Below are 27371 nucleotides of genomic sequence, written 5' to 3'. Positions count from 1 at the left end.
GGGATTCCAGGTGTGAACCATTGTGCCTGGCCAAAATACACAATCTTAAATGTTCAGTTGGGTGGTATAGTATTTTCCCAGAGCTTCTGTAAGGAAGTACCATATTTGGTTCCTTAAAGCAACAGAAATGTATTCTGTCATAGATCTGGAGGCTAGAAATCCAAGATCAAGGTGTTGGCAAGCCCACGATCTCTGTGAAGGCTCGAGGGGAGGATCTTTTCCTGTCTCTTCCCAGGTTCTGGTGTACAATTCCTGGTGCTGTGTGGCCTGTGGACCTCACTGCAGTTTCTCAATCATCACGTGGTCTTCTCCCTGAGTCTCTCTCTTTTTTTTTTTGAGACAGAGTCTGGCACTGTCGCCCAGGCTGGAGTGTGGTGGCGTGATCTTGGCTCACTGCAACCTCCGCCTCCTGGGTTCAAGCGTTTCTGCTGCCTCAGCCTCCTGAGTAGCTGGAATTATAGGCGTGCACCACCACGCCCAGCTAATTTTTGTATTTTTAGTAGAGACAGGGTTTCACCATGTTGGCCAGGCTAGTCTCAAACACCTGACCTCAAGTGATCTGCCCGCCTCGGCCTCCCAAAATGCTGGGATTACAGGCGTGAGCCACCGTGCCCGGCAATCTCTCTCTTCTTATCAGGACACCAGTCATTGGATTGGGCCTACTAATCTGGTATGATCTCACTCTAATTTGACTAATGATGTATGCAAATACTCTGTTTCCAAACAAGGTCATATTCTGAGATTCCAGGTAAGATATGAACTGGGGGCAGGCGGCACTGTTCAACCCAGTACAGATATGTTTTATTGACAATTATATATACCCATGTGACCACCACTCTAACAAAGAAGAGACAGAACATTTCCAGGCTGGGCGCAGTGGCTCATGCCTGTAATCCCAGCACTTTGCAGGGCCAAGGCAGGCAGATCACCTGAGGTCAGGAGTTCGAGACCAGCCTGACCAACAAGGTGAAACCCCATCTCTACTAAAAATACAAAAATTAGCTGGGTGTGGTGGCACGTGTCTATAATCCCAGGTACTCAGGAGGCTGAGGCAGGAGAATTCCTTGAACCCAGGAGGCGGAGGTTGCAGTGAGCCGAGATCGTGTCACTGAACTCCAGCCTGGGCGACAGAGCGAGATTCCGAATCAAAAAAAAAAAAAAGAAAGAAAATTTCCAAAGTTCCCTGATGCCCCTTTCCAGTCAGATCCTTACCACCACCAGCCACCTGGGATAGCCACAGTTCTGATACCTATCACCATAGATTAGTTTATTGGCCTGTTCTTGCATTCAAATAGCTGGAATTATGTAGTGTGCACGCTTTTGTGTCGGGTTGCTTTTGCTCAAAATAATGTTTTTGAGATTCATCCATGTTGCTGCACAGATCAGCAGTTTGTTCCTTTTAATTTCAGAGTAATATTCCACTGTCGGATTATGGCACAGTTCATATGTCCAGTCTTCTGTTGGCAGATATTTGGATAGTTTTCAGTTTTAGAAGTGCCTATGATTCATAGTATGAATACAGCAGCAATACGCATTCTTGGTCATTCGTCTTATGGCCATAGAGTTTGATTTTTCTAGGTTAAATTCTAGGAGTGGGATTGCTGGGTCAGAGGCTAGGTATGTGTTTAACTTTGTTAGAATCGCCAGTCTTCCGAAATGACAATCCCAGCTTATACTCTCAAGGGTAACGTGGAGGGCCCCATTACCATGCATCCTGAGAACTCAAACAGTGATTTTCTTGGCGACAGATATTTTCTTTGATCCATAGAGGGGATAATCCCTCTGCAGAGGTTTCCATCACAGAGCTGTCAAGCTAAACACCCTCCAGCTGCTGCAGCCTACCCTGCTCGTTTTTGCTTTGTTTTCTTTTGTCTCCTGCTGCTCTCAGGAAGCACAAAGGCCTGTTGGAGGCCCTTTGTCTACTGTCCCAGTACCAGTGTGGATGCTCCACAGTCTGTTCTTGTACTCTTGAGTCCCCTTGCTAGTCACAGGTCACAGGTTGGAGGTCAGGGGTCAGAGGTCGGAAGCTGGAGTCCTTCAGAACATCAGCAGCTTCCTTGAGCAGGAGCTGTTTCCAGTGTTCAAGGGTCCCATTGACTGGTCCCACGCTGGGTTTCTTTCTTGCCTTCTTTCACAATCAAGTAAGTATTTTGCTCACAGACCTCTATTGATAGTGCAAAAACAACAGCAAAAGGGGAAATGATTCAAATATAAAAGAAAAAGCCTACGTTTTTCCAAAACCCATTTTTTTACTATTAGTAATACGAGTGAGTAATTGTAACAATAGCAAATACCAAGATAGCATTTACTTTATGCCAGCTCATGTTCTAAGTCTTCTGTATATAGAAATCCAGTAAATCCTTACATAGCCCTTTGAGGTCAGAATCTCATATCAAGCCCATTTTACAGATGGGGAGGCTGAGGCAAAAGAGGATCCTCACCTTGCCCAAGGCAAGGTGGAGTCGGAGTTTGAATCCAAAAGGTGTAGCTTCAGGGTCTGTATCTTTTTTTTTTTTTAAATTTTTATTTTTGAGACAGAGTCTCGCTCTGTTGCCCAGGTTGGAGTGCAGTGGCATGATCTCAACTCAATGTAGCCTTCACCTCCCAGGTTCAAGTAATTCTCTTGCCTCAGCCTCCTGAGTAGCTGGGATTACAGGTGTGTGCCACCACGCCCAGCTAATTTTTGTGTTTTTAGTAGAGACAGAGCTTCTCCATATTGAGACTGGTGTCAAACACCTGGCCTCAAGTGATCCCCCTGCCTCAGCCTCCCAAAGTGCTGGGATTACAGGTGTGAGCCACTGCGCCAGGCCCAGGGTCTGTATTTTATACCTGCATGTTTTCCTTTGGTTCATTTACAGTCTAGAAACTTAACCACATTTATTTTAAAAGGAAACTTTGTATCACTAGCATAAATGGAAGATCCACATTGCTTGACATAGATAGTAACTGTAAAAAATGAATACTCTGACCTAGTGTCGTGGCTCATGCCTACAATCCCAGCACTTGGGGAGTCTGAGACCAGGAGCTTGAGACCAGCCTGGACAACATAGCAAACCCTGTCTCTCTCTCTCTCACACACACACACACACACACACACAAAATTAGCTGGGCATGATTGAGTGCACCTGTGGTCCTAGCAGTGTGGGAAGATGCCTTGAGCCCAGGAGTTCGAGGCTGCAGTGAGCCTGATTGTGCCACTGCACTCCAGCCTTGGCAACAGAGAGAAACTCTGTCTCAAACAAAACAAAAAACAAAACAAAACAGAATGAATATGAATACTCTAATATAACAACATAACATGATTCTAAATAGCACCTATTGCCCCTTCCCTATTTTATTTTTTTTTTGAGACGGGGTTTCGTTCTGTCGCCCAGGCTGGAGTACAGTGGCGTAATCTCGGCTCACTGCAAGTTCCGCCTCCCAGGTTCATGCCATTCTCCTGCCTCAGCCTCCCCAGTAGCTGGGACTACAGGCTAATTTTTTGTATTTTTAGTAGAGACGGGGTTTCACTGTGTTAGCCAGGATGGTCTCAATCTCCTGACCTCGTGATCTGCCTGCCTCGGCCTCTCAAAGTGCTGGGATTACAGGTGTGAGCTGCCGTGCCTGGCCGCCCCTTCCCCATTTTTAATTTTTTCAGTTCATTTTTTCTTTTTGCCTCTAGCTTTGCATGGATGATCCTTCCCATTTTTTAAAGCAGTTTGTGCTTTTGGTGTCATATATAAGAATCAAATCAAAGTTACCAAGATTTTGTCCTAGAAGTTTTAGGTTTTACAATTAATTCTATGGTCCATGTCAAGTTAATTTCTTTTTATTTACTTATTTATTTTTTGAGATGATTTTCTTGTTTGCCAGGCTGGAATGGTGTGATCTCAGCTCACTGCAACCTCTGCCTCTCGGGTTCAAGTAATTCTCCTGCCTCAGCCTCCCCAGCTGGGATTACAGGCATACACCATCAGGCCCGGCTAATTTTATGTTTTTAGTAGAGACGGGGTTTGGCCAGGCAGGTCTCAAACTCCTGACCTCAGATGATCTGCCCCCCTCGACCTCCCAAAATGCTGGGATTACAGGTGTGAGCCACCGCGCCTGGCCAAGTTAATTTCTATACGTGGTATGAGATAAGGGTTGAGTTTAATTTTTTATATACATATATAAGGATGTCAGATAGTTTCCCCAGTGTTGATTGAAGAGACTTCTTTCCTCTGTCTTCTTTGAGTCTGACTTTTTTCAGAGACTGGGAGGTTTGATTCTCATAGTTGCTGCAAGGATAAAAAGATATAATTATTTTGCTATGCTCTATTTAAAGCAGTCGGCACATGGTCAGCACTCAGTATATACCAGTTCTCAGATTTTGCTAACTGCTTTTCTGTGGTTTGACATTTAGGTGGTTTCCAGGTTTTTTTGTTTTGTTTTGTTTTGTTTTGTTTTTTGCTTCACGTGTAAACAGAAGTGCAATGGATATCCCAGGCATTCAGCTTTGTTTTCTTCTTTAAAATTATTTTAGAGTATATTTCTGGGTCTTTCTCCATACTACAAATCAGTGTAAAAAGTGGACCCATGCACTCTGCCAGAAGCCATGGGCTGCTTTTGAATTAGCCCTGCTTCCAACCAGAGGGAGCTCTCTGGGAGGTTTAAAAACTGGAATCAGGCTGGGTGCGATGGCTCATGCCTGTAACCCCAGCACTTTGGGAGGCCAAGGTAGGAGGACCACTTGAGCCTGGGAGTTCAAGACCAGCCTGGGCAACTTAGCAAGACCTTGTCTCTACAAAAGAACTGTAAAACTTAGCTAGGCATGGTGGTGCACACCTATAGTCCCAGCAACTTGGGAGACCGAGGCAGAAGGATCACTTGAGCCCAGGAGTTTGAGGCAACAGAGTGAAGATCCTATCAAAAAAAAAAAATAAAGAAAAAAGAAAAAAAGAAAAGAACTGGAGTCATCCCCTTCCCTGGGGAAACTTTCCTGCCTTCTGACCCCCCCACTCTCTCCCTGGTCCCCTGGTTGGTGGCTTCTTATCCTCCCAATATCTGCATATGCTTTCCCATGATATTTTATACTTATTTATTATTTTTTTGAGAGAAGGCCTTTCTCTGTCACCTGGGCTGGTCTTTCTGTGTCAGCCACGGCTCACTGCAGCTTGGACCTCCCGGGATCAAGCCTCTTGAGTACCTGGGACTGTGGGTATGCCACCACATCTAGCTAATTTAAAAAAATTATTTGTAGAGATTAGGTCTCTCTGTGTTGCCCAGGCTGGTCTCATACTCCTGGGCTCAAGCGATCCTCTTGCCTCAGCCTCCGAAAATGCTGGAATTACAGGTGTGTGCCACCGCACCAGCCCAGTTTGTTTGTTTTTAAACAAATAAACTGGTTTAAGTAAAAAAATTGAGTGAATGCAGGGAAATCTATCTCCATGTAGGTAGATCTGGCTCAGGGGTGTTGTGGTAGACACCTGGCTCTTAGTTAGGAAATGCTGACTAAGGCGTCGCCCTGTTTTGGTGATTCTGTTGCTTGTAAAGCTGGCATGGATTTTCATGTTTTATTTCACCTGAGAACACTCCAGCTTGGGAGATGCCCTTGGGATATGGTGTGGCACTGAGCTTTCCAGATGTGCTGACATTGATCACAGATAGGTGGCACCCACCAGAAATGTACAGCCCGGATCCAGGAGTGTATTTGATCAAATTCATTCAGATGTCTTTGGGTCATAATGGGAAAATGAACGTCCAGAACCCAGCCAATCTTGTTTGAGAAGCAGGCATTTGAAAACAAATTACACGGGCCTGGAGACTGTCTGATTTCAGGCAGAGGCCAGAAATAGGAGGAAAGCACAATATTGCATTTATATCAGACATCTTGGCAAAGCTGTTGATCTGCTACTGCCTCTGCTTGCCTCATGGGGAAAGGCTTGATCAGAAAGTGAGATGAATTAGAATATCACATTTAGCAGCCCTCAGTGAATTAATGGATCTAGGCATTAAGTGGCATTGCCTGCCAACATCAGCAAAGAGTGGAGTGCAGTTGTCATGTGCCTTCTGTTGAAAGAACACAGCACCGCTTGTATCGTGACAAAGGGCTTGAGCTTGAGCTTGAGCCTGTTCTCACTGCAAACATGCAGAAAGAGAAGACAGAGGAGGCCAGGCGTGGTGACTCACGCCTCTAATCCCAGCACTTAGGGAGGCCGGGGTCGAGGATTGCTTGAGCCCAGGAGTTTGAGACCAGCTTGAGCAACATAGTGAGACCCTGTCTCTACAAAAACTAAAAATAAAAATTAGCCAGGTGTGGTGGTGCATGCCTGTAGTCCGAGCTACTCGGGAGGCTAAGGTGAGAGGATCACTTGAGCCCAAGAGGTAGAGGCTTCAGTGACCTGTGATTACGCCTCTGCACTCCAGCCTGGGTGACAAAGGGAGACCCTGTCTCCGAAAAAAAAAGACAGAGGAACACGTTGAAGTGGACCATGAATCTGCAATCAGGAAACTCTAGGCTGTAGACCAGGGACACTTGTTAAAAGAAAAACTTTAGAAAGAATAAATTTAATAGTTTACTATCATGATCAAGTATTAGGTACTGTACATAATTGTATGTGCTAGACTTTTTGTTTTGTTTTCTTTTGTTTTGCTTTGAGACAGGGTCTCACTCTATCACCCAGGCTGGAGTGCAGTGGTGCCATCGTGGCTCACTGCAGCCTTGGCCTCCTGGGCTCAAGCAATTATCCTACCTTAGCCTTCTGAGTACCTGGGACTACCGGTGCACACCACCATGCCCGGCTAATTTTGTATTTTTTATTATTGTAGAGACAGCGTCTTGCTATATTACCTTGTGTCAACTGTAATCACAGCACTTTGGGAGGCCGAGGTGGGTGGATCACATGAGGCCAGGAGATCAAGAGCAGCCTGGCCAACAAGATGAAACCCTGTCTCTACTAAAAATACAAAAGTTAGCCGGGTGTGGTGGTGCATGCCTGTAATCCCAGCTACTTGGGACGCTGAGGCAGGAGAATCTCTTGAACCCGGGAGGTGGAGGTTGTAGTGAGCCGAGATCTTGCCACTGCACTCCAGCCTGGGTGACAGAGCAAGACTCCGTCTCAAAAAAAAAAAAAAAAAAAAAAAGTTTTTAAATATATATATTTCAATCAATTAAAGTTATTTTTAAGTCAGGCCTTTTGAAGTATAGTTGATGTATGGTAAAGCTCATCCTCTTTAAGCATACAGTTGAATAAATTTCAACAAATAATATACCAACACTTCATTCAGGATTTAAAGCATTTCTTTCACCTCCCAAAATTCCCTTGTGCCCCTTCTCAGTCAATCCCCTTCCCCACTCCCCATTTTGGGATGTCACTGATATAATTTCTGTCCCTGGAGTTTTGCTTTTTCCAGAAAAGGCTGAATGTACATACAGGGTATATAGGTGTATACTCCTAGGTATATACTCAAGAGAATTGAAAGTGTTGCCTGGGCGTGGTGGCTCACACCTGTAATCCCAGCACGTTGGGAGGCCGAGGCAGGCAGATCACTTGAGGTCAGAAATTTGAGACCAGCCTGGCCAACATGGTGAAATCCTGTCTCTACTAAACATACAAAAAAATCAGCCAGAAGTGGTGGTGCACGCCTGTAATCATAGCTGCTTGGGAGGCTAAGCAGGGGAATCACTTGGACCTGGGAGGCAGAGGTTGCAGTGAGCTGAGATCACACCACTGTACTCCAGCTTGGGCAACAGAGCGAGACTCCATCTCAAAACAACAACAACAACAAGAAAATGTTAAGCCTACACAAAAACTTGCACATGGATTTTCATAGCCATATTATTCATAATGGCCAAAAGGTGGAAACAGCCCAAAAGTTCACCAACCAAGGGCACTGTATACTTAAAGAAGGTGAGCTTCAGTGTCCATCAATTACACCTCAATAAGCCTGACTTTAAAGTAACTTCAATGGATTGAAATACATAAATTAAAAAAAATTCTTTCCCTCCCTCCCTCCCTCCCTCCCTCCCTCCCTCCCTCCCTTCCTCCCTTCCTCCCTTCCTCCCTTCCTCCCTCCCTCCCTCCCTCCCTCCCTTCCTTCCTTCCTTCCTTCCTTCCCGCCTTTCTTTCTTTTTTTTTTTTTTTTTTTACTTTTTGAGATGGAATCTCACTCTGTTGCCAAGGCTGGAGTGCAGTGGCATGATCATGGCCTGTTGCTGCCTCCACCTCCCCAGATTCAAGTGATCTTCCCACCTCAGCCTCCCTAGCAGCTGGGAGTACAGGTGCATGCCTCCTTGTCCGGCTAATTTTTGTATTTTTTGTAGACACAGGGTTTTGCTGTGTTGCCCAGGCTGGTCTTGAACTCCTGGGCTCAAGCAATCCACCCCCCGCAACCTCCCAAAGTGTTGGAATTATAGGCATGAGCCACTGCGCCTGGCCAAAATTAATAATTTCAAAATGACACTAAAAATCCTCATTAGTTATTTTGGAGGAAGCCAGAAAACAATACAATCTGAAATGGACAAAGAAAATGTGGGATATTCATGCAAGGGAGCATTATTTGACAATAAAAAGAGTAAAGTACGGATACATGCTGTGTCTTAGTTTACCTGGCCTTCCATAAAAAAATACCATAGACCGGGTGGCTTAAACAACAGAAATCTGTTTTGTCACCGTTCTCTGGGCTGGAACTTTGAGATCAGGGCACCAGCATGATTGATTTCCGGTGAGGGCTCTTCCCTTGGGTTGCAGATGGCCACCTTCTCACTATGTACTCACATGACCAGTTCTTTGTGTGAGTATGGGAAGAGACAGAGAGAGAGAGAGAAAGAGACAGAGAGAGTGAGCGTACTCTGATGTCTTTTTTTTTTTTTTTTTTTTTTGAGACGGAGTCTCACTCTGTTACCCAGGCTGGAGTGCAGTGGCATGATCTCGGCTCACTGCAAACTTTGCCCTCTGAGTTCAAGCGATTCTCCTGCCTCAACCTCCTGAGTAGCTGGGATTACAGGCACCTGCCACTGCGCCCGCCTAATTTTTATATTTTCAGTGGAGACGGGGTTTCACCATGTTGGTCAGGCTTGTCTTGAACTCCTTACCTTGTGATCCGCCTGCCTTGGCCTCCCAAAGTGCTGGGATTACAGGCGTGAGCCACTGAGCCCGGCCTGATTTCTTTTCTTATAAAGGCATTATCCCACCATAAGGACCCCATCCTTGTGACCTCATCCAAGCCTAATTATCTCCCAAGGCCTCATCTCCAGGAACCACCACATTAGGGGTTACAACTTCAACACATGTATTTTGGAGAGACACAAACATTCAGTTCATAACATGCTACAAAATGAATGAACCCTGAAAACATGCTAAGCGAAAGAAGCCAGACATGAAAGGTCCAGTATTGCATAATCAATCCCATTTATATGAAATGTCCAGAATAGGCAAATCCATAGAGACAGAAAGAATATTAGTGGTTGCCAGGGGCTGGGAGGAAGAGGGAATAGGGGGTGACTGCTAATGAGTTCAGAGTTTATTTTGGGGGTGATGAAAATGTTCTGTAATTAAATAATGGTGACTGCTGCACAACTTAGTACACTAAAAACCCACAAAGTTGTACACTTTATTATTTATTTTTATTTTTATTTATTTATTTTTGAGACGGAGTCTCACTCTGTCACCCAGGCGGGAGTGCAGTGGGACTACCTCGGCTCACTGCAACCTCTGCCTCCCGGGTTCAAGTGATTCTCCTGCCTCAGCCTCCTGAGTAGCTGGGATTACAGGTGCGCACCACCACGCCTGGCTAATCTTTTGTATGTTTAGTAGAGATAGGGTTTTGCCATATTGGCCAGGCTGGTCTCGAATTCCTGACCTCAGGTGATCCACCTGCCTTGGCCTCCCAAACTGCAGGGATGACAGGAGTGAGCCACTGCACCTGGCTGTTGCACACTTTATTTATTTATTTTGAGACAGGGTCTTGCTTTGTCACCCATGCTGGAGTGCAGTGGCGTGATCATGGTTCACTGCAGCCTTGACCTCCCTGGCTCAAGTGATCCTCCCATCTCAGCCTCCCAAGTAGCTGGGACCACAGGCCCGTGCCACTACACCCACCTAATTAAAAAAATTTTTGTTGGTAGATAGGGGTTCTCACTATGTTGCCCAGGCTGGTCTCAAAGCCCTGGGCTGAAGCGATCCCCCAGCCTTGGCCTCCCAAAGTGCTGGGATTACAAGTGTGAGCCATCACACGCAGCCTGTACACTTTAAAATGGTAAATTTTATGGCATGCAAATTATATATTGATTTTTAAAAAGAAAGAAAAAAGACTTCAGATGCACATCAGAGATTTAAAAAATAACCAGGGAAAATTGAACATGGATTCTATATGAAATCATATTAAAGAGTTATTAATTTGAGGGTTGTGTGATGATAATATTATGATTATATATTTTAAAAATCCCTACATACTGGTGAAATGGCATGTTTGAAATTTGCTTTAAAATATTCCTGGAAAAAAAAATTGGGGGATGAGTGAAGCTGGAATGACAGAAGAGTGATCATTTTTTTCTTTTGTTTTGAGACAGAATCTCGCTCTGTTGCCCCGACTGGAGGGCAGTGGAGCAATCTTGGCTCACTGCAACCTCCGCCTCCTGGGTTGCAGTGATTCTCCTGCCTCAGCCTCCTGAGTAGCTGGGATTACAGGCATGCACCACCACACCTGGCTAATTTTTGTATTTTTAGTAGAGACAGGGTTTCACCATGTTGGCCAGGCTGGTCTCAAAGTCCTGACCTTTTATGGACAACTCTGTGGAAATAACTTTTTTGTTTTTCTATTGGTATTTGAAGTTGTTAGTTTTTTCCCCTTCTCCTTGGAGTTTATTCTGCCTCAACTGATTCACCCGCCTCGGCCTCCCAAAGTGCTGGGATTACAGGTGTGAGACACTGCACCCAGCCAGATTGACAATTTTTGAATCTGAGTAACTGCTATATGAGGGTCTGTTATACTATTCTACCTCGTTTCAGTTTGTTTAGACAACTTCCATTATAAAGGAATGAATTTTTTGGGTAGATGGAAATGTTTTGTATCTTGATTATTATAGTAATTACACAGCTCTATAAATGTGCTAAAAATTTTTAGAAATGTATACTGAAAAGGGTAAAATGTAGTATATGTAAATTAGCCCTCAATAAACCTGAAAAAAATCCCCAAACTAATGACAACTAAATGTTCTATATACGTTAGTGTTTGTAGTGATGCTGTAACAGCAGGGGAATTGCCAGGGTGAGGAGGAGGGGGAGGGGGAGGGGGGAGGAGGGAGAGGAGGAGGGAGGAGGAAGGAAAAGGAGGAGGGAGGAGGAAGGAAAAGGAGGAGGGAGGAGGAAAGAGGAGGAAGGAAGAGAAGGAAGTAGGAAGAGGAAGGAGGTGGAAGAGGAGGGAGGAGAAGGAGGAGGAGGGAGGAGGAAGGAGGAAGAGAAGGAGGAAGAGGAGGAGGAAGGAGGAAGAGGAGGAGGAAGAAAGAGGAAAAGGAAGGAGGGAGGAGGAAGGAAGAGAAAGAGGAAGGAGGAAGGAGGAAGAGAAGGAAGGAGAAAGGAAGAGGGAAGAGTAGGAAGGAGGAGGGGGAAAGAGGAGGAAAAAGAGGAAGGAGGAAGAAGAGGAAGGGAGGAGGAGGAAGAGAAGGAGGAAGAGGAAGGAGGAAAAGGAGGAAGGACAAGGAAAAGAGGAGCAGCAGCAGGCAGCGACTGGGGCTGAGATTCAGGGTGACTGCATAAGGGATTAACTTGAACAACCCATGTTCTCTCTATAAGGTCCTGCCTGCCTGCTGGGCACCTCTTAGGGTAAGGGCCAGCATTCTTTGGTGACACCATGGATCACACAATGAAGAAGATGCCCAAGTCATACCTGCTCTCCCCCGATGGTGTTACTCTGTAGCCATTTTCCCCTACCAGAGGGGAGACAGGGAGGAGGCGAGGGGATGGAAGAGAACTAAATCAGAGACGGAATTCCAGCCTGATCTGCAGAGCAGACACAATGGTCCAGACCTTGCAGAGTCCAGAGGGGCAGATGGGAGGACCACGCACACACGCTGAGCCCTGTGTGGGTGTCGAATTTTGGGAGCAGCCACCAGCCCACAGGATTTGAATTCCTGTCACACTTCTTACAAGCTGTATGACCTTGGACAAGTGTCTTAACCTTTCTGGGCCTCAGTTTCCTCATTGATAAACTGAGATTTTGCTCTTCCATGAGATTGTTGTGAGAGATTCAATGAATGTAAAGACCTTAGTCCTGGCCGGGTGCGGTGGCTCACGCCTGTAATCCCAGCACTTTGGGAGGCCAAGACAGCAGATCACTTGAGTCCAGGAGTTTGAGACCAGCCTGGCCAACATGGTGAAACCCCATCTCTACTAAAAATACAAAAATTAGCCAGGCATGGTGGTGCACATCTGTAATCCCAGCTACTTGGGAGGCTGAAGCAGGAGAATTGCTTGAACCCAGGAGGTGGAGGCTGCAGTGAGCCAAAATCACGCCACTGCACTCCAGCCTGGATGACAGAGTCTGAGACTCCGTCTCAAAAAAAAATTTTTTTTCTTAATTTTTTTTTTATTAATAGAACTGAGGTCTTACTATGCTGACCAGGCTGGTCTCGAACTCCTGGGCTCACGCAATCCTCCCACCTTGGCCTCCCAAAGTGCTGGGATTACAGGCATGAGCCATTGCGTCCGGCTTGTTTTCGGAGTGGGAGCTCGTCTGCTTTTTTAACCTGTCCTTTAGCCTGAGTCATTCATGGACTCTACCATGGCTCTCGATGTGTGAACTCAAACCACCTGTTCATTCCTTGGTCCTGTTTTTGTTCAGGCCCCAGGCTGCCAGCTGGTGTCATCATAACTCACTCATGGGCCAGGGCCGTTCGGACATCCTGAAGTCATTTCTCACGTGAGCCGTGTCCAGCTGCCAGGGCCGGGTGGTCCTGTGCAGGCCGTGGGTGCGGTGTGCACTGTGGCTGATGGCTGAGTGGCAGCGCTGCTCTTACATAATCAGTTTCTCTCCTCCTTTCTCTTCCTAGAGCCAGATTTCACACTGAGCAGCTGCAGTCGGAGAAATCAGAGAAAGCGTCACCCAGCCCCAGATTCCGAGGGGCCTGCCAGGGACTCTCTCCTCCTGCTCCTTGGAAAGGAAGACCCCGAAAGACCCCCAAGCCACCGGCTCAGACCTGCTTCTGGGCTGCCATGGGACTCGCAGCCACCGCCCCCCGGCTGTCCTCCACGCTGCCGGGCAGATAAGGGCAGCTGCTGCCCTTGGGGCACCTGCTCGCTCCCGCAGCCCAGCCACTCCTCCAGGGCCAGCCCTTCCCTGACTTAGTGACCACCTCTGCTGCCCCGAGGCCATGTAGGCCGTGCTTAGGCCTCTGTGGACACACTGCTGGGGACGGCGCCTGAGCTCTCAGGGGGACGAGGAACACCACCATGCCCCGGGGCTTCACCTGGCTGCGCTGTGAGTACTGGGGGGTCCCTAGGGACCTGCATTGGGAGGCCTTGGCCTAGATCCAGGATCTGCCGTAACCATAGCAACCAGGGCATTCTTGCTGGTGAGAAGTTGCGATGCTTCCCAGCCGGACTGCAGACACCCTCTGAGATTCCCACGGCCACCGTCTGCCCTGTCTGCCACTGACTTCAGGCTCTGACGGGCAAGCTGGGTGGGCAGTTCTGGCTGGGCGGGCATGGTCCTCAGGGTGGTCTTAGGTCGGGGCAGGCACTGGGGGTAGGTGGCAGCATCTCACCTTTCCAGGCTTGTGGGTGCTGGGGAGCCCCGGGCGGGCAGCAGCGGCCCAGTCCTGGGTATGGCCGGTGGAGAGGGGCAGGGACTGGTGAAAGTGTCTAGGGACCCAAGACCCACGGCAGAAGAGCAGCCAGGTGCCTGGAGAAGGCAGCCTGTTCCCCTCCAACCCTTCCTCCATAACAGAACAGAATTAAAAAGCAGAAAGATAACACTGTTGGTAAAAAGAAAAATAAGTTGAAATGAGGACAGAAAGGAAAAAAAGGATCTGGAAGCCTCTTATGCCTGCTGGCTGGGAGGCCAGACCAAGATCCCCTCAGTCTCCAAGATTCAGTTCAATTGACTCAAATTCAACACATTTTTCTGGTGCCTCTCACGTGCCCACTGCAGAGTCACTGCCATGACAACAAGGACCTTGCTGTCTCATGCCTCTGTCTCCAACGCCTGGCACAGGGTTGGGTGCTCAGGAACTGTTTGAGGTTTGGGGTATGAGCCTGCGAGGGATTGAAAGAAGAGTTGGGTCCACCCTGGCCCTTGTGGAAATAGACAACAAAGGGTTGGGACATTAAGGATGGGTGGAAGGACCCAGCTGGACCCAGTGTTCTGGAAACCCCTAGGTCATGAGAAGCAGGGGTGCAGCATGGGGGAGGGGCTACTGGAAATGGTCTAGAAGGTGGGGTGGTGTTCACACAGGTAGACCTGGGGTCGTGAGGCCCATGTTCCAGGAAGAGGGGCCAGTGTGAGCAAAGGTTCGGCGGTGGGATGGTGAGGCCAGGCTGGGAGCTGGTTTGGACCCGGCTGGCTGAGGCCTTGAGAGCCAAGCAAAGTGTGCCTCCCTCCCCATAGCAGGCAGCCCTGGAGGATTTGAGAGCCCGGCGGGGGTGGAATCGTGATTGGGAGTTCCTCTGCTCTTGAAGATCAGTCTGGTGGTGTTTGTAGGAGTTACTGCTGTCACCGTCTGTGCAGGAGGGAATGAGGGTCATTCTGGAGGTGGAGGTGCGAATGAAAGGCAAGGGATGCTGGGCTGGTGGCTCACGCCTGTGATCCCAGCACTGTGGGAGGCCAAGGCAGGAGGATGGCTTGAGGCCAGGAGTTTGAAACCAGGCTGGGCAGCATAGCGAGACTCCATCTCTAAAAAAAGGAAAATTAGCCAGGTGTGGTGGCATACATCTGTAATCCCAGCTACTCAGGAGGCTGAGGTGGGAGGATCACTTGAGCCCAGGAGGTTGAGGCTGCAGTAGCAAGGATCGCATCAGTGCACTGCAGCCTGGGCAACAGGGTGAGACTGTGTCTTTAAAAAAAAAAAAAAAGGAGAAAAGAAAAAGAGAGAAAGAAAAGCAAGGGAGAGGGGAAAAAGCTCCAGGAGGGGTGGGTCTTAGGACCAGGCAAAGACTGGCTGGGGGATGAGGGAGAAGGAGAGCAGCAGATTGAGGTGGGGGCTGGTGCCCAAGGGCTGGGGTGCTGAGGAAGTTGGGCTGCCATAACCAATTAGAAAGCTTCGGGTGGCTTAGAGCAACAGGAATGTATCGTCTCACAGTTCTGGAGACCGAAAGTGTGAGATCAGGGTGCCTGCAGGGCTGCGTTCCCTCCAAAGGTGCTGAGGAGCCTCCCTTGCCTCTTCCAGCTCCTGGTGGCTCCTGGCTTCCTTGGCTTGTGGCCTAGTCACTCAGATCTCCCTCTGTCTTTGCGTGGCCTTTCCCTTTGTGTGTCTCTGTGTCCTCTCCTCTTCTTCCTAGGACACTAGTCACTGGATTTAGGGACCTGCCTAAATCCAGGATGGCCTAATCTTGACATCCTTCATTTAATAATGCCTGTAAGTGGCACAGGACAGGCGAGCCCCCAAGGGGGCTTAGCCTGCAAGGGTTCTTGGCTTTGCCTAGGAGAGAATTCAAGGCAAGCTGGTGGTAGAAGAAAACAGCTTTACTGAAGAGATGTTATAGCTCCGTGCCAGCTCCTGCAGAGCAGGGCTGTGCCAGAGGAAGCGTACTGAGGAGCAGCTCGGGGTCGTTTGCAGTCATATTTATACCCACTTTTAATTGCATGCAGATTAAGGGGCAGTTTATGCAGACATTTCTAGGGAAGGGGTAGTAACTTTTGGGGCATTGGGTCATTGCTATGGAAAGCGGTGGTAACTCCCAGGCGTTGCCATGGCAATGGTAAACCGACATGGCACACTGCTGGGCATGTCTTTTGGAATGCTGCTTCTGCCCCGTCCACCCCTGTTTTCACTAGTCCTCAATTTGGTCCAGTGTCAGGGCTCTGCCTCTGGAGTCGGTCCTACCTCCTACTTCACAAAGACCCCATTTCCAAACAAGGTCACACTCGGGTTCGGGTGAATGTGGATTTGGAGGAGATGCTATTTAACCCACTGCACAGGTTCAGATTTGGTCCCCGGGGCTGGGGGTGACAAGCCTCACTTGTCACTGCACATAGGGTCAACCCAGGGCCAGGGAACCAGGAAGGGAGTACCGTACTCACACAGATCTTTCTTCAGCTTCCTCTCTGTCTTGCAGGTTGTTTTATTATTTTATTTTTATTTTTATTTTTATTTTTTGAGACGGAGTCTCACTCTGTCACCCAGGCTGGAGTGCTGTGGCATGTTCTCAGCTCACTGCATCCTCTGCCTCTTGGGTTCAGATGATTCTTGTGTCTCAGCCTCCCGAGTAGCTGGGACTACAGGCACCTGCCACTGCGCCTGGCTAATTTTTGTATTTTTAGTAGCAATGGGGTTTCACCATGTTGGCCAGACTGGTCTTGAACTCCTGACCTCAGGTGATCCACCCACCTCGGCCTTCCAAAGTGCTGGGATTACAGGTGTGAGCCTCCGTGCCCAGCCTGTCTTGTGGGTTCTTACCTCTGGGCTAAGGCAAGGGCAGGGTGGGTCTCCTGACCAAGGTCAGGGGTGGCACTGGCTGTGGGGTTCCTGGTGTGCAGAGCATGTGGGGGACAGTGGTCTTGAGGTTGGGGCTGTGCTGTCCCTGCCTGGTCCCTGTTTGTTAACCTGTTTCTCTGGGTGGGTGGAGGCAGCAAAAAAAGAAACTTGCCCTTAGCAATGATGTTTGGGCTGCACTCAGAGGAAGGCTGCCCAGTTGGGGGAGAGGCAGATCATCTGTGGACAGGGTTTCCCGGGCAGCTGTGTGCCCACCGTGTCAGGCTGGGAGGCTCAGTGTCACTCCAAGGCACAGTCCCTGCCTTGAGGCCACAGCTGCCGGGTCCCCAGGGCCCCAGAACGGGACACAGAGAAGGGCAGGTGCTGTAGGGTTGGGAGGTGAAGTAGACGGCCACACAGGAAAAAAGACCCAGTGTGGACAGAGATACTGATTTTTTTAAAGAAAAGCTGAAATTTTGAATTGTTATGTGAAATCCTTATGGACCAGAGGTGGCCCTCGGGACACCAGCTTGCAACTGTTGCTCTAGGTCTGTGGTTCCAGACCCCCAGCCACAGCTTTACCTGGGACCTTGTTAGAAAGGTAGACTCTCTGCATCCTAGACTGGTTGAGCAGAGACTCTGGGGCAGGCCGGACAACCTGTGCCTTAACGAGCTCTGCAAGGGATGTCAATGTCTGCTCCCATTTCTACTGCTTGAGGCAAATCCCCAAATGCACATATGAAGTTCTCAGCACGCTGGGCTGTGCAGTGTTTAACTGCGTTATGGATTCACATACAGGCTCACGCCTGTAATCCCAGCACTTTGGGAAGCCGAGGTGGGTGGATCACAAGGTCAGGAGTTCAAGACCAGCCTGGCCAACCTGGTGAAACGCCGTCTCTACTAAAAATACAAAAAAAATTAGCCGGATGTGGTGGCGCACACCTGTAATCCCAGGTCATGAGTGAATGGGGAAGGTGGTGCTGGAGACAGAGACCGATGGGGGCTGGTGCAGGAAGGGGAGACCCTGGCGTGGTGATGGAGGGGAGAGAAGAGTCTCTGGGAGGCTTCGAAAGAGGTCTGTGTTGTGAGAGGGTACCTAGCGCAGGGCAAAGCATGAGCCCAGGAGGCAGGGATGATCTTGACCTGCAAGGGTAGATGCTAAGCTGAGGGGTTCAGGACTTAGGACAGAAAGTAAGCAGATGTTAAAGGGCCAAACACTGGTTCAGTTCATGTTTATCTGTTCTTCTCACCCAATACTGTATCAGGCACAGGGGAAGAGAGAGAGAGGAAGTGCAAGATAGATTGCAGACTTGCAACTTAGCAAAAAATGTGGGGCTATATGGGGTACAGGGCTTGAGGAGACCTGAGGCTCTGAGCTGAGCAAGGGCACTCCTGGTGGGAGGTCCTGCAGGGACAAAGGCGAGGCAGGAGGCCTGAGCAGGGCAGGTTTGGAGAAGGCAGTGGGGAGGTAGCAAATGGGTGGTGTGGCCCAGACCAGAGGGGCTGCAAGGACAAAGTCTTCCAAGATGCTGGGGAGTGGGGAAAATCCAATCAGTAATTCCTGCTCATAGCTGGGGGTGGCTCAGGGAGGTGACTCAGCCTGCCTGACTGCTTTTGTAAAAAAAAAAAAAAAGAGGATGGTTATTGCTTTTGTCTGTAACAATAATACATATGGATTATAGAATATAAAAAATGTCCTGGGTGGGTGCGGTGGCTTATGCCTGTAATCCCAGCACTTTGGGAGGCTGAGGTGGGTGGATCACGAGGTCAGCAGTTCAAGACCAGCCTGGCCAACCTGGTGAAACCCCGTCTCTACTAAAAATACAAAAAAAATTAGCCGGATGTGGTGGCGCACACCTTGTGATCCCAGCTACTCGGGAGGCTGAGGCAGGAGAATGGCATGAACCCAGGAAGCGGAGGTTGCAGTGAGCCAAGATTGCGCCACGGCACTCCAGCCTGGGCGACAGACCAGGACTCCGTCTCAAAAATAAATAAATAAAAATAAAAATAAATGTCCTGCAAGGCCAAGGCCAGGTGTGGTGGCTCATGCCTGTAATCCCAGCACTTTTGGAGGCCAAGGTGGGAGCATCACTTGAGCGTAGGAGTTCAAAACCAGCCTGGGCAAGACAGCAAGACCTCCTCTCTACAAAAAATTTAAAAAAAAATTAGCTGGGTGTGGTGGTGGCACCTGTAATACCAGTTACTGGGAGGCTGAGGCAGGAGGATTGCTTGAACCCAGGAGTTTGAGATTGCAGTGAACAATGATGGTGCCGCTGCACTCCAGCCTGGGCGACAGAGCAAGACCCTATTTGAAAAGAAAAACATGAAAAAAATCTCCCATAGAGATTTGGTAGTCATGCTATGAACACAGATAGTGTTGAGTCATGCTGTTTTTAAGCTTCACTAAGCATATCTAATTGTTCTCATAGCACAGCCATATCTTTGACAATGTGATTTTTATTGGCTACATGCACTATTATGGAATGTCTAGGCCATTTCCAGATTTTCACTGTTATAAAATAAATGCTGCTCTGTACATCTTTGTTCATAATTTATTGGTTTTATCTTTTTTGCTTTTCTTCCAATTTATTCCTAGAAGTGTATTTACTGGGTGAAAGAGTATAGACATTTTTAAGGCTTAGTGGTTTGAAGGGTGCAGATACTATTAAATCCATTAATAACAGAAATTGCTAAATTGCTTTCCAGGACAGCACTTGTCTCACTACTTGGCCAACATCAAGTATTAATTGTTAAAACGAAATGAGCTGGGTGTATGACCGGGCATGGTGGCTCATGCCTGTAAATCCAGCACTTTGGGAGGCAGAGGCAGGGAGATCAACTTGAGGTCAGGAGTTTGAGAACAGCCTGGCCAACATGGTGAAACCCCATCTCTACTAAAAATACAAAATATTGGCCGGGTGTAGTAGCCCCTGCTTGTAATCCCAGCTACTTGGGAGGCTGAGGCCTGAGGCATGAGAATTGCTTGAGCCTGGGAGGTGGAGGTTACGGTGAGCTGAGATTGTGCCACTGTACTCTAGCCTGGGTGACAGAGAAAGATTCTGTCTAAAAAAGAAAAAGCTGGGAAGCTGGGTGTAGTGGCACATACCTGTCATCCCAGCTACTCAGGAGGCCATGACGGAAGGACCGCTTGACACTAGGAGTTTCAGACAAGCCTGGGCAACATAGCAAAACCCTGTCTCAAAAAAAAAAAAAAAAAAAAAAAGCCCCAACAACCCAAAACCACAAACACAAAAACTTTTTCATTTGAATAAAATGGGCCAGGCACAGTGGCTCACACCTATAATCCCAGCACTTTGGGAGGCTGAGGCAGGAGAATTGCTTGAGCTCAGGAGTTCGAGGCAAGTCTGGCCAACATGGCGATACCGGGTCTCTACAAAAAATACAAAAATTAGCAGGCGTAGTAGCGTGCAACTGTAGTCCTAGCTACTCTGGAGGCTGAGGCAGAAGGATCGCTTGAGTCTGGGAGTTCTAGGATGCAATGAGTCTTGATCCCACTACTGCACTCCAGCCAGGGTGACCAAAAAAAAAAAAAAAAAAGAAAAATTATATCTGATTGTTTTAATGTGAATTTATTTATCTAGTTAGTGAGTCTGATATTTTGGGTAGTTGCTGGCCTACTTCTGTTTTATTCTTTCTGCTCTGATGGACTTAACCTTTATTCATATTTGTTGCGAATTCTCTCCTTTTTTTTCTGTTCAGTCACTTGGAAATCGTATAGGCTGTTTTTGGAGTCACAGTGACCCCCAGTGGCAAAGGATGGTAATGTTTCAGCGGCTCGTTTGTTGCAGGAAGAGAGGCAGCCAAGTATGAGATCTGCTTAACGTCCTAGAATGACCAGACTGGAAGGCGCTACAGACCCGCTGGCATAGTTAGCTGGGAGGGACACTAAGATCAGATAGAGCAGGAAGGAAAGTGGTGTGGGGCGTGGGTGACTGAAGAGTCATTTGTCAAGTTGAAACCAGAATCCAGGATGATTCGATCTCCTGAATGCCGGGCTGGAAAACCCAGCAACGAGCTTTGAAAACATATCACCCGGACACCAGGGGCAGAGGCTGTCCTGGGCGGGATGTTGTGCCTGCCCCACGGAGCGAGAGAAGCGGGGAGACCAGACGTCGACCCTGAGGCGTGCCTCCTGGGGGGCTCCAGTGGCCGGCATGGGGTGGGTGTGGACTCTCTGCACTGCTCGTGCCTGCCTGACCTTGCTGTTCTGGAGCCAGACCCCAGGGAAAGCATTCCAGATCCCGTGCCCCCCACCACACCTTTCCCATCGGTGCTTGTCACCTATGCAAATGGATGATGGTTGTGCTCGGCTTTGCATGTTGTGGACGGCGTGGATGAGATGGAAGGTGCTCATGTGCTCTTGTCGGGTGTGGTCCACAGATCTTGGGATCTTCCTTGGCGTGGCCTTGGGGAATGAGCCTTTGGAGATGTGGCCCTTGACGCAGAATGAGGAGTGCACCGTCACGGGTTTTCTGCGGGACAAGCTGCAGTACAGGAGCCGACTTCAGTACATGGTAACCACGTGGGCACCAGCTGTGTCCCTGTCCCCGCGTCCCGGGGTTCACCTGGCATAGGCCTCTGGACATTCAGAGCCCTTCTTAGGACCTGTGTCAGTCCTGAGCCGACCATGGCCTGTTTCTCTGCCTTTCTCCGAAACCTACCCATGCACCTGGTCTGCACTTACTGACCCCCCTCCTGCCATCTCCTGGAGCCTCCACCCCTCCTCCTCGATCTCACTTTAATCCCACCTCCACGATGGCAGTCACCATATGACTCAGGAATGGACACCTGGAGCTCTTTGACGAACCCCAGGCACTTATTAGCCAGGGAGCTAAAGACCTAGAAATCGGAATGTTTGGTTCTTTTTGCAGAGTGGAGATGTCTGTGTGGCTCTATGTATCTTTTTTTTTTTGAGACGGAGTCTTGGTCTGTCACCAGGCTGGAGTGCAGTGGCTCAATCTTGGCTCACTGCAACCTCCACCTCCCCGGTTCAAGTGATTCTCCTGCCTCAGCCTCCCGAGTAGCTGGGACTACAGGTGCGCGCCACCATGCCCAGCTAATTTTTGTAATTTTAGTAGAGACGGGGTTTCACCATGTTAGTCAGGATGGTCTCCATCTCTTGACCTCGTGATCCGCCTGCCTCAGCCTCCCAAAGTGCTGGGATTACAGGCGTGAGCCACTGCGCCCGGCCCTTTTTTTTTTTTTTTTTTAATTTTTTAACTTTTCCTAAAAATCCTTTTCTTTTCTTTTGAGACAGGGTCTTGCTCTGTTGCCCAGGCTGGAGTGCAGTGGATAATTTCAGCTCACTGCAACCTCCACCTCCAAGGCTCAAATGATCCTCCCCCCTCAGCCTCCCAAGTAGCTGGGACTACAGGCATGCGCCACCATGCCCAGCTAATTAAAACTTTTTTTTGAGTAGAGACAGGGGTTCACCATGTTGCCCAGGGTGGTCTTGAACTCCTGGGCTCAAGCAATATGCCCACCTTGGCCTCCCTAAGTGCTGGGATTATAGGTGTGAGCCACCATGCCTGACCGATGTATCTTTTTAAATTAATTAATTTAATTTTTAGAGACAGGGTGTCACTCTGTTGTCCAGGCTGAAGTGTAGTGGCGGGATTATAGCTCAGTGTAAACGTAAACTCCTGCGCTCAAGTGACTGTCTCTCCTCAGCCTCCCAAGGTGCTGGGATTACAGGCGTGAGCCACTGCACCTGGCTTGTGTCTTTTTTATTTTAACAGCTTTACTGAGATATAATTTACATATTTATATATAAAAGACATAATTTACTCATTTAAAGTGCACAACTCAAAGAGTAAAAGTTCACAGAGTTGTGCAACCATCACCATCATAGGTTTTAGAACATTCTCACCCACAAAATAACATGTTTTTCTTGAAGTAACATGTCCTCACTCTTGAGCCTGAAATTTCTGCCTTAACAGGAACTGTGTATTTTGTTTCACCCTCCCTGAGTCCCAGAGGAAAGTGAAGTGTTTTTATCCCAGTTGGGAGCCAGGCATACCTCTCTGCACAGGACCACCTCTGCCATCGAAGGTCTGGGCCCTGAGTTCTCTCCTCCTACATCAAAATTCATCTGGAGGCCGGGCGTGGTGGCTCATACCTATAACCCCAGCACTTTGAGGGGCTTGAGCCCGGGGTTCAAGACCAGCCTGGGCAACATGAAGAAACCCCATCTCTACAAAAAATAAAAAAATCATCTGGGCGTGGTGGCACACACCTGTAGTCCCACCTACTTGGGAGGCTGAGGTGGAAGGATTGCTTGAGCCTGGGAGGTCAAGCCTTCCGTGAGCCATGATGCTGCCCCTGCACTCCATACTGGGTGACAGAGTGAGACTAACTGTTAAAAAAACATCATTTGGGAGGTTGGGGAGCCTGCTGGTCATTTCTACTTCTGGCCTCATAGTTTGTTCTTGTGCCTCTGCAGAAACACTACTTCCCCATCAACTACAAGATCAGTGTGCCTTACGAGGGGGTGTTCAGAATCGCCAATGTCACCAGGCTGGTGAGAATCCCTTCCTGGGCTGGGGGGACCCTGCCTCCTGCGACATCCGGTGGGCCCCAGCCTCAGAGGCGCGCTGGGACTGGCAGGTGGTGCTGCTGGCCTGGGGCCTCTCCTCAGCCCCGAGAGCAGGCTGGCCCTTGGCCCAGGCACATGTTTGTCCACTGTCCACAGCGGACGGCCCACGTCTGCTCCCTATGCAGGGGCAAGTCCCTGGTGAGGGGGTGGTCAGAGCCCAGAGGCCCATGTCTCCCGAGTTGCAGTGACTTCCCTGTTTCCGCAGCAGAGGGCCCAGGTGAGCGAGCGGGAGCTGCGGTATCTGTGGGTCTTGGTGAGTCTCAGTGCCACTGAGTCGGTGCAGGACGTGCTGCTCGAGGGCCACCCATCCTGGAAGTACCTGCAGGAGGTGCAGATGCTGCTGCTGAATGTCCAGCAGGGCCTCACGGTGAGTTGTGCGGAGGAGTGGCAGGTGGGGGTGTGTGTGTGCACACGTGTGTGCATGTGTGTGAGGTGTGGCCAAAGGCTAGTGAGGGAAAGGGTGAATACACGGAAAGATGGGCACAAGCAGAGGGACGTGGGAGAAGTGGGGGAGGGGTGCAGGAAAAGAGGCCTGTGGAAGGAAGAGGCAGCCGTGGTGGTCATGAGAGCCGGGCTCGGGGTGCAGGCGATGCCTCTGAGACTCTGTTCTAGGCTCTGCCTCTCTCCCTCTGGATCCTGGGCAAGTCATCGTACCCTCTTTGTTTCTGCAACACGAGGGTCCTGGAGGTGGGGTAGGGGGAGAGGGGAAGAATGGATGGAGCACAGGGAATGTTTAGGGCAGTAAAACATGCTGCAGGCCGGGCGCGGCGGCTCACGACTGTAATCCCAGCACTTTGGGAGGCCGAGGCGGGTGGGTCACCTAAGGTCAGGAGTTCGAGACCAGCCTGGCCAAATGGTGAAACCCCGTCTCTACTAAAAATACAAAAATAAGCCAGGCCTGGTGGTGGGCACCTGTCATCCCAGCTACTCAGGAGGCTGAGGCAGGAGAATCGCTTGAACCTGGGAGGCAGAGGTTGCAGTGAGCTGAGATTGCACCATGGCACTCCAGCTTGGGCGACAAGAACGAAAAACTCCATCTCGAAACAAAAAACAAAAAACTATGCTGTATAATGCATTCATGGTGTATACATGACATCATGCATTTGTCACAACCCACAGAACTGTACAACAGAGAGTGTGAACCCTAATGTAAATTATGGACTTCAGTTAATTAAAAAAAGAGGTCCCCCATCCCTGCCCCGCTCAGAGAAATTGATCTGAGGCCTCAGGGATATTATCCTCTAAAATGCCTGAGTTGTAGTAAAAAAGGAAGGTGGCGAGATGACCCATGCAGGCCGTGTGTGCTGTGGGACCTCTCCCCGTCCCCACCAGACCTCCTCAGGACTCTGGTGCACACCTGTCCCTGGGATCCACCTGCTGCCCTGCCCAGCCAGCTGCTGACAAGGCCCAGCCTGTGGGGAGAACATCCCAGGCCAACTGTGAGCTTCCGATGGTGAAAGGGCTTAGGGACTAGCACCTGTTTTGCAGCTGCCTGGAGCTTTCCTGGAACCAGACTGGTGGGGAGGCTGTCAATTCTTACAAAGTCAGGAGACCCCTTGATCTGCTTGGTGGCTCTTTTTCTTGTTTATTTCATTTTATTTCTTTTTTATTGTTTTAGAGATGGGGGGTCTCGCTATGTTGCCCAGGCTGGTCTTGAACCCCTGGCCTCAAGTGATCTTTCTGCCTCAGCCTCCCAAAGTCCTGGGATTACAACCTGCCTGGCCTCTGTGGTGGCTTTTTTTTTTTTTGATGTGGAGTCTCACTGTGTCGCCCAGGTGCATTGCAGTGGGGCAATCTTGGCTCACTGCAACCTCCGTCTCCCAGGTTCAAGCAATTCTCCTGCCTCAGCCTCCCAAGTAGCTGGGATTATAGATGCCTGCCACCACACCTGTATTTTTAGTAGAGATGGGGTTCTGCCATGTTGGTTAGGCTGGTCTTGAACTCCTGGCCTCAAGTGATATGCCTCCCTCAGCCTCCCAAAGTGCTGGGATTACAGGTTGAACCACCATGCCTGGCCGTCTCAGTCTTTTCATGGCCTTCTGCCCTGTTTCCATGTCTGTCACCTTTCTCTTACAAGGACATCAGGCATTGGATTTAGGGCCCACCCGAAATCCAGGATGATGTCCTTCTAAGATCCTGAACTTAATTACCTCTGCAAAGAATCTATTTCCAAATAGGGTCACATTCACGGGTACCAAGGGGTAGGACCAAGACAGCTTTTTGGGGGAGGAGAGGGACAATTTGGCCCAGGACACGTTGCCTTGTTGTCGCCCCCTTCCAGAAGATCACCCCCCACGTTTCCCATGATGCTTTCTACAGTGGCCCTGACCTCCTGTTCAGGGACTTGCTTCCCTTGGTGCCACGGTGCACCCCACATGACCCTGTTGTTGCGTATCGTGGAGAGAAACCACCCCAGCTTGAAGCTGGACACTCTGCCCTGTGTATGTGACTTAAGCCTCATTGTCTCTGTGAGGACCTTCTCTTGTTCCTTGGAATTGATGGAGATGTCTGCTTCTTGAGGGACAGTTTTCCCCAGGTCAGGGGGTCCTCACGCAGTGGTGGGTGGCCGTGCCTGGGTGCGGTTTGCCCCACTTTCCTCACTGTCCTGGTCTACGCCCTTTACTCATTTTTCAAGGATGGAAAAGCGAAGCCTCTGAGTTGTACATGGGTGAGGGGTGGCATCTGGGACCCTCCCCATGCCCACAGGAAGAAGATGGTGAGAAATAGCTATCCAGGCTCATGGTCACAGGAAGTCTGGTCCTTCTTCCGGGGTTTGGGCACCTCCAGGTGACTGGACAGCCCTCACGGCTCTCCTGGGGTGCGGCCCCATCTCGCCACCGCTCCTGACGGTTTCCCCCTTTCCAGGATGTGGAGGTCAGCCCCAAGGTGGAATCCGTGTTGTCCCTCTTGAATGCCCCAGGGCCGAACTTGAAGCTGGTGCGGCCCAAAGCCCTGCTGGACAACTGCTTCCGGGTCATGGAGCTGCTGTACTGCTCCTGCTGTAAGGAGCTCTCAGGGGATGGCGCCTGGGGGTGGGAGGCCAGGCATCTGGGCCCACCCAGGCCAGCTGGCAGAGCTGGCGTCCTCCCGGACATATCCTCTGCTCCCCGGGGCTACAAGCCATTTCTGGAAGCCAGGATGGGCCCTGGGTAGAGTGGGGGACAAGCACATGTGGCTTGGTTTAGTGGGGAGGGTGGTCTTGAACACTGCTGCAGTCTTTTCTTTTTTTTTTTTCCCCCTATCTCTTGCAGGTAAACAAAGCTCCGTCCTAAACTGGCAGGACTGTGAGGTGCCAAGTCCTCAGTCTTGCAGCCCAGAGCCCTCATTGCAGTATGCGGCCACCCAGCTGTACCCTCCGCCCCCGTGGTCCCCCAGCTCCCCGCCTCACTCCACGGGCTCGGTGAGGCCGGTCAGGGCACAGGGCGAGGGCCTCTTGCCCTGAGCACCCTGGATGGTGACTGCGGATAGGGGCAGCCAGACCAGCTCCCACAGGAGTTCAACTGGGTCTGAGACTTCAAGGGGTGATGGTGGGAGCCCCCCTTGGGAGAGGACCCCTGGGAAGGGTGTTTTTCCTTTGAGGGGGATTCTGTGCCACAGCAGGGCTCAGCTTCCTGCCTTCCATAGCTGTCATGGCCTCACCTGGAGCGGAGGGGACCTGGGGACCTGAAGGTGGATGGGGACACAGCTCCTGGCTTCTCCTGGCGCTGCCCTCACTGTCCCCCCGCCTAAAGGGGGTGCTGAGCCTCCTGTGGCCCGCAGCAGTGAGGGCACAGCTGTGGGTTGCAGGGGAGACAGGCAGCACGGCGTGGCCATTCTATGACCCCCCAGCCTGGCAGACTGGGGAGCTGGGGGCAGAGGGCGGTGCCAAGTGCCACATCTTGCCATAGTGGATGCTCTTCCAGTTTCTTTTTTCTATTAAACACCCCACTTCTTTTGGTTTGCTTTACTTTGCATCTTCAGGGGTGAACCTGGCGGGGATGGGAGGTGGCCAAGTGCAGGAAGTGGAGGGGGGCAGGGCTGAGGATGCGGATTTGGAGTGGATGGAGCCTGCCCAAGGGATGTGGAATGAGAGGGATGCCAGGGATGGAGTTCCGGCCCTGCCCTGCCCGGCCCGGCCCGGCCCGGCCCGGCCCGGCCCGGCCCAGCCCAGCCCAGGGGCCTCTGCAAGCC

The 27371-nt window shown here is 49.9% G+C and overlaps 1 protein-coding gene across 4 annotated transcripts in view; it reads left to right on the top strand.

Annotated features, from left to right (window-relative positions):
- The window catches only part of IL34 (interleukin 34), a 77691-nt gene extending 50553 nt beyond the window's left edge, over positions 1 to 27138 (top strand). For 2 of the 4 annotated variants that reach the window (XM_009431182.5, XM_054669558.2), the window contains exons 2-7: positions 13007 to 13434; positions 20987 to 21120; positions 23049 to 23126; positions 23410 to 23568; positions 26067 to 26202; positions 26453 to 27138. In XM_009431182.5, coding sequence (XP_009429457.1) covers positions 13407 to 13434; positions 20987 to 21120; positions 23049 to 23126; positions 23410 to 23568; positions 26067 to 26202; positions 26453 to 26643 — 726 coding nt within the window. In that variant the 5' untranslated portion in view covers positions 13007 to 13406 and the 3' untranslated portion in view covers positions 26644 to 27138. Of the gene's footprint in view, positions 1 to 13006; positions 13435 to 20986; positions 21121 to 23048; positions 23127 to 23406; positions 23569 to 26066; positions 26203 to 26452 lie in introns of all 4 variants that reach the window. The other 2 variants (XM_511082.9, XM_016930111.4) reach the window with 1 other exon arrangement.
- The last annotated feature ends 233 nt before the right edge of the window (positions 27139 to 27371 follow it).

This window comes from Pan troglodytes, chromosome 18 (genome assembly GCF_028858775.2).
Source record: "Pan troglodytes isolate AG18354 chromosome 18, NHGRI_mPanTro3-v2.0_pri, whole genome shotgun sequence".
Lineage (NCBI taxonomy): Eukaryota > Metazoa > Chordata > Mammalia > Primates > Hominidae > Pan > Pan troglodytes.
The sequence above is the reverse complement of the archived record's forward strand: the minus strand, read 5'-3'. Positions and strand labels throughout refer to the sequence as shown.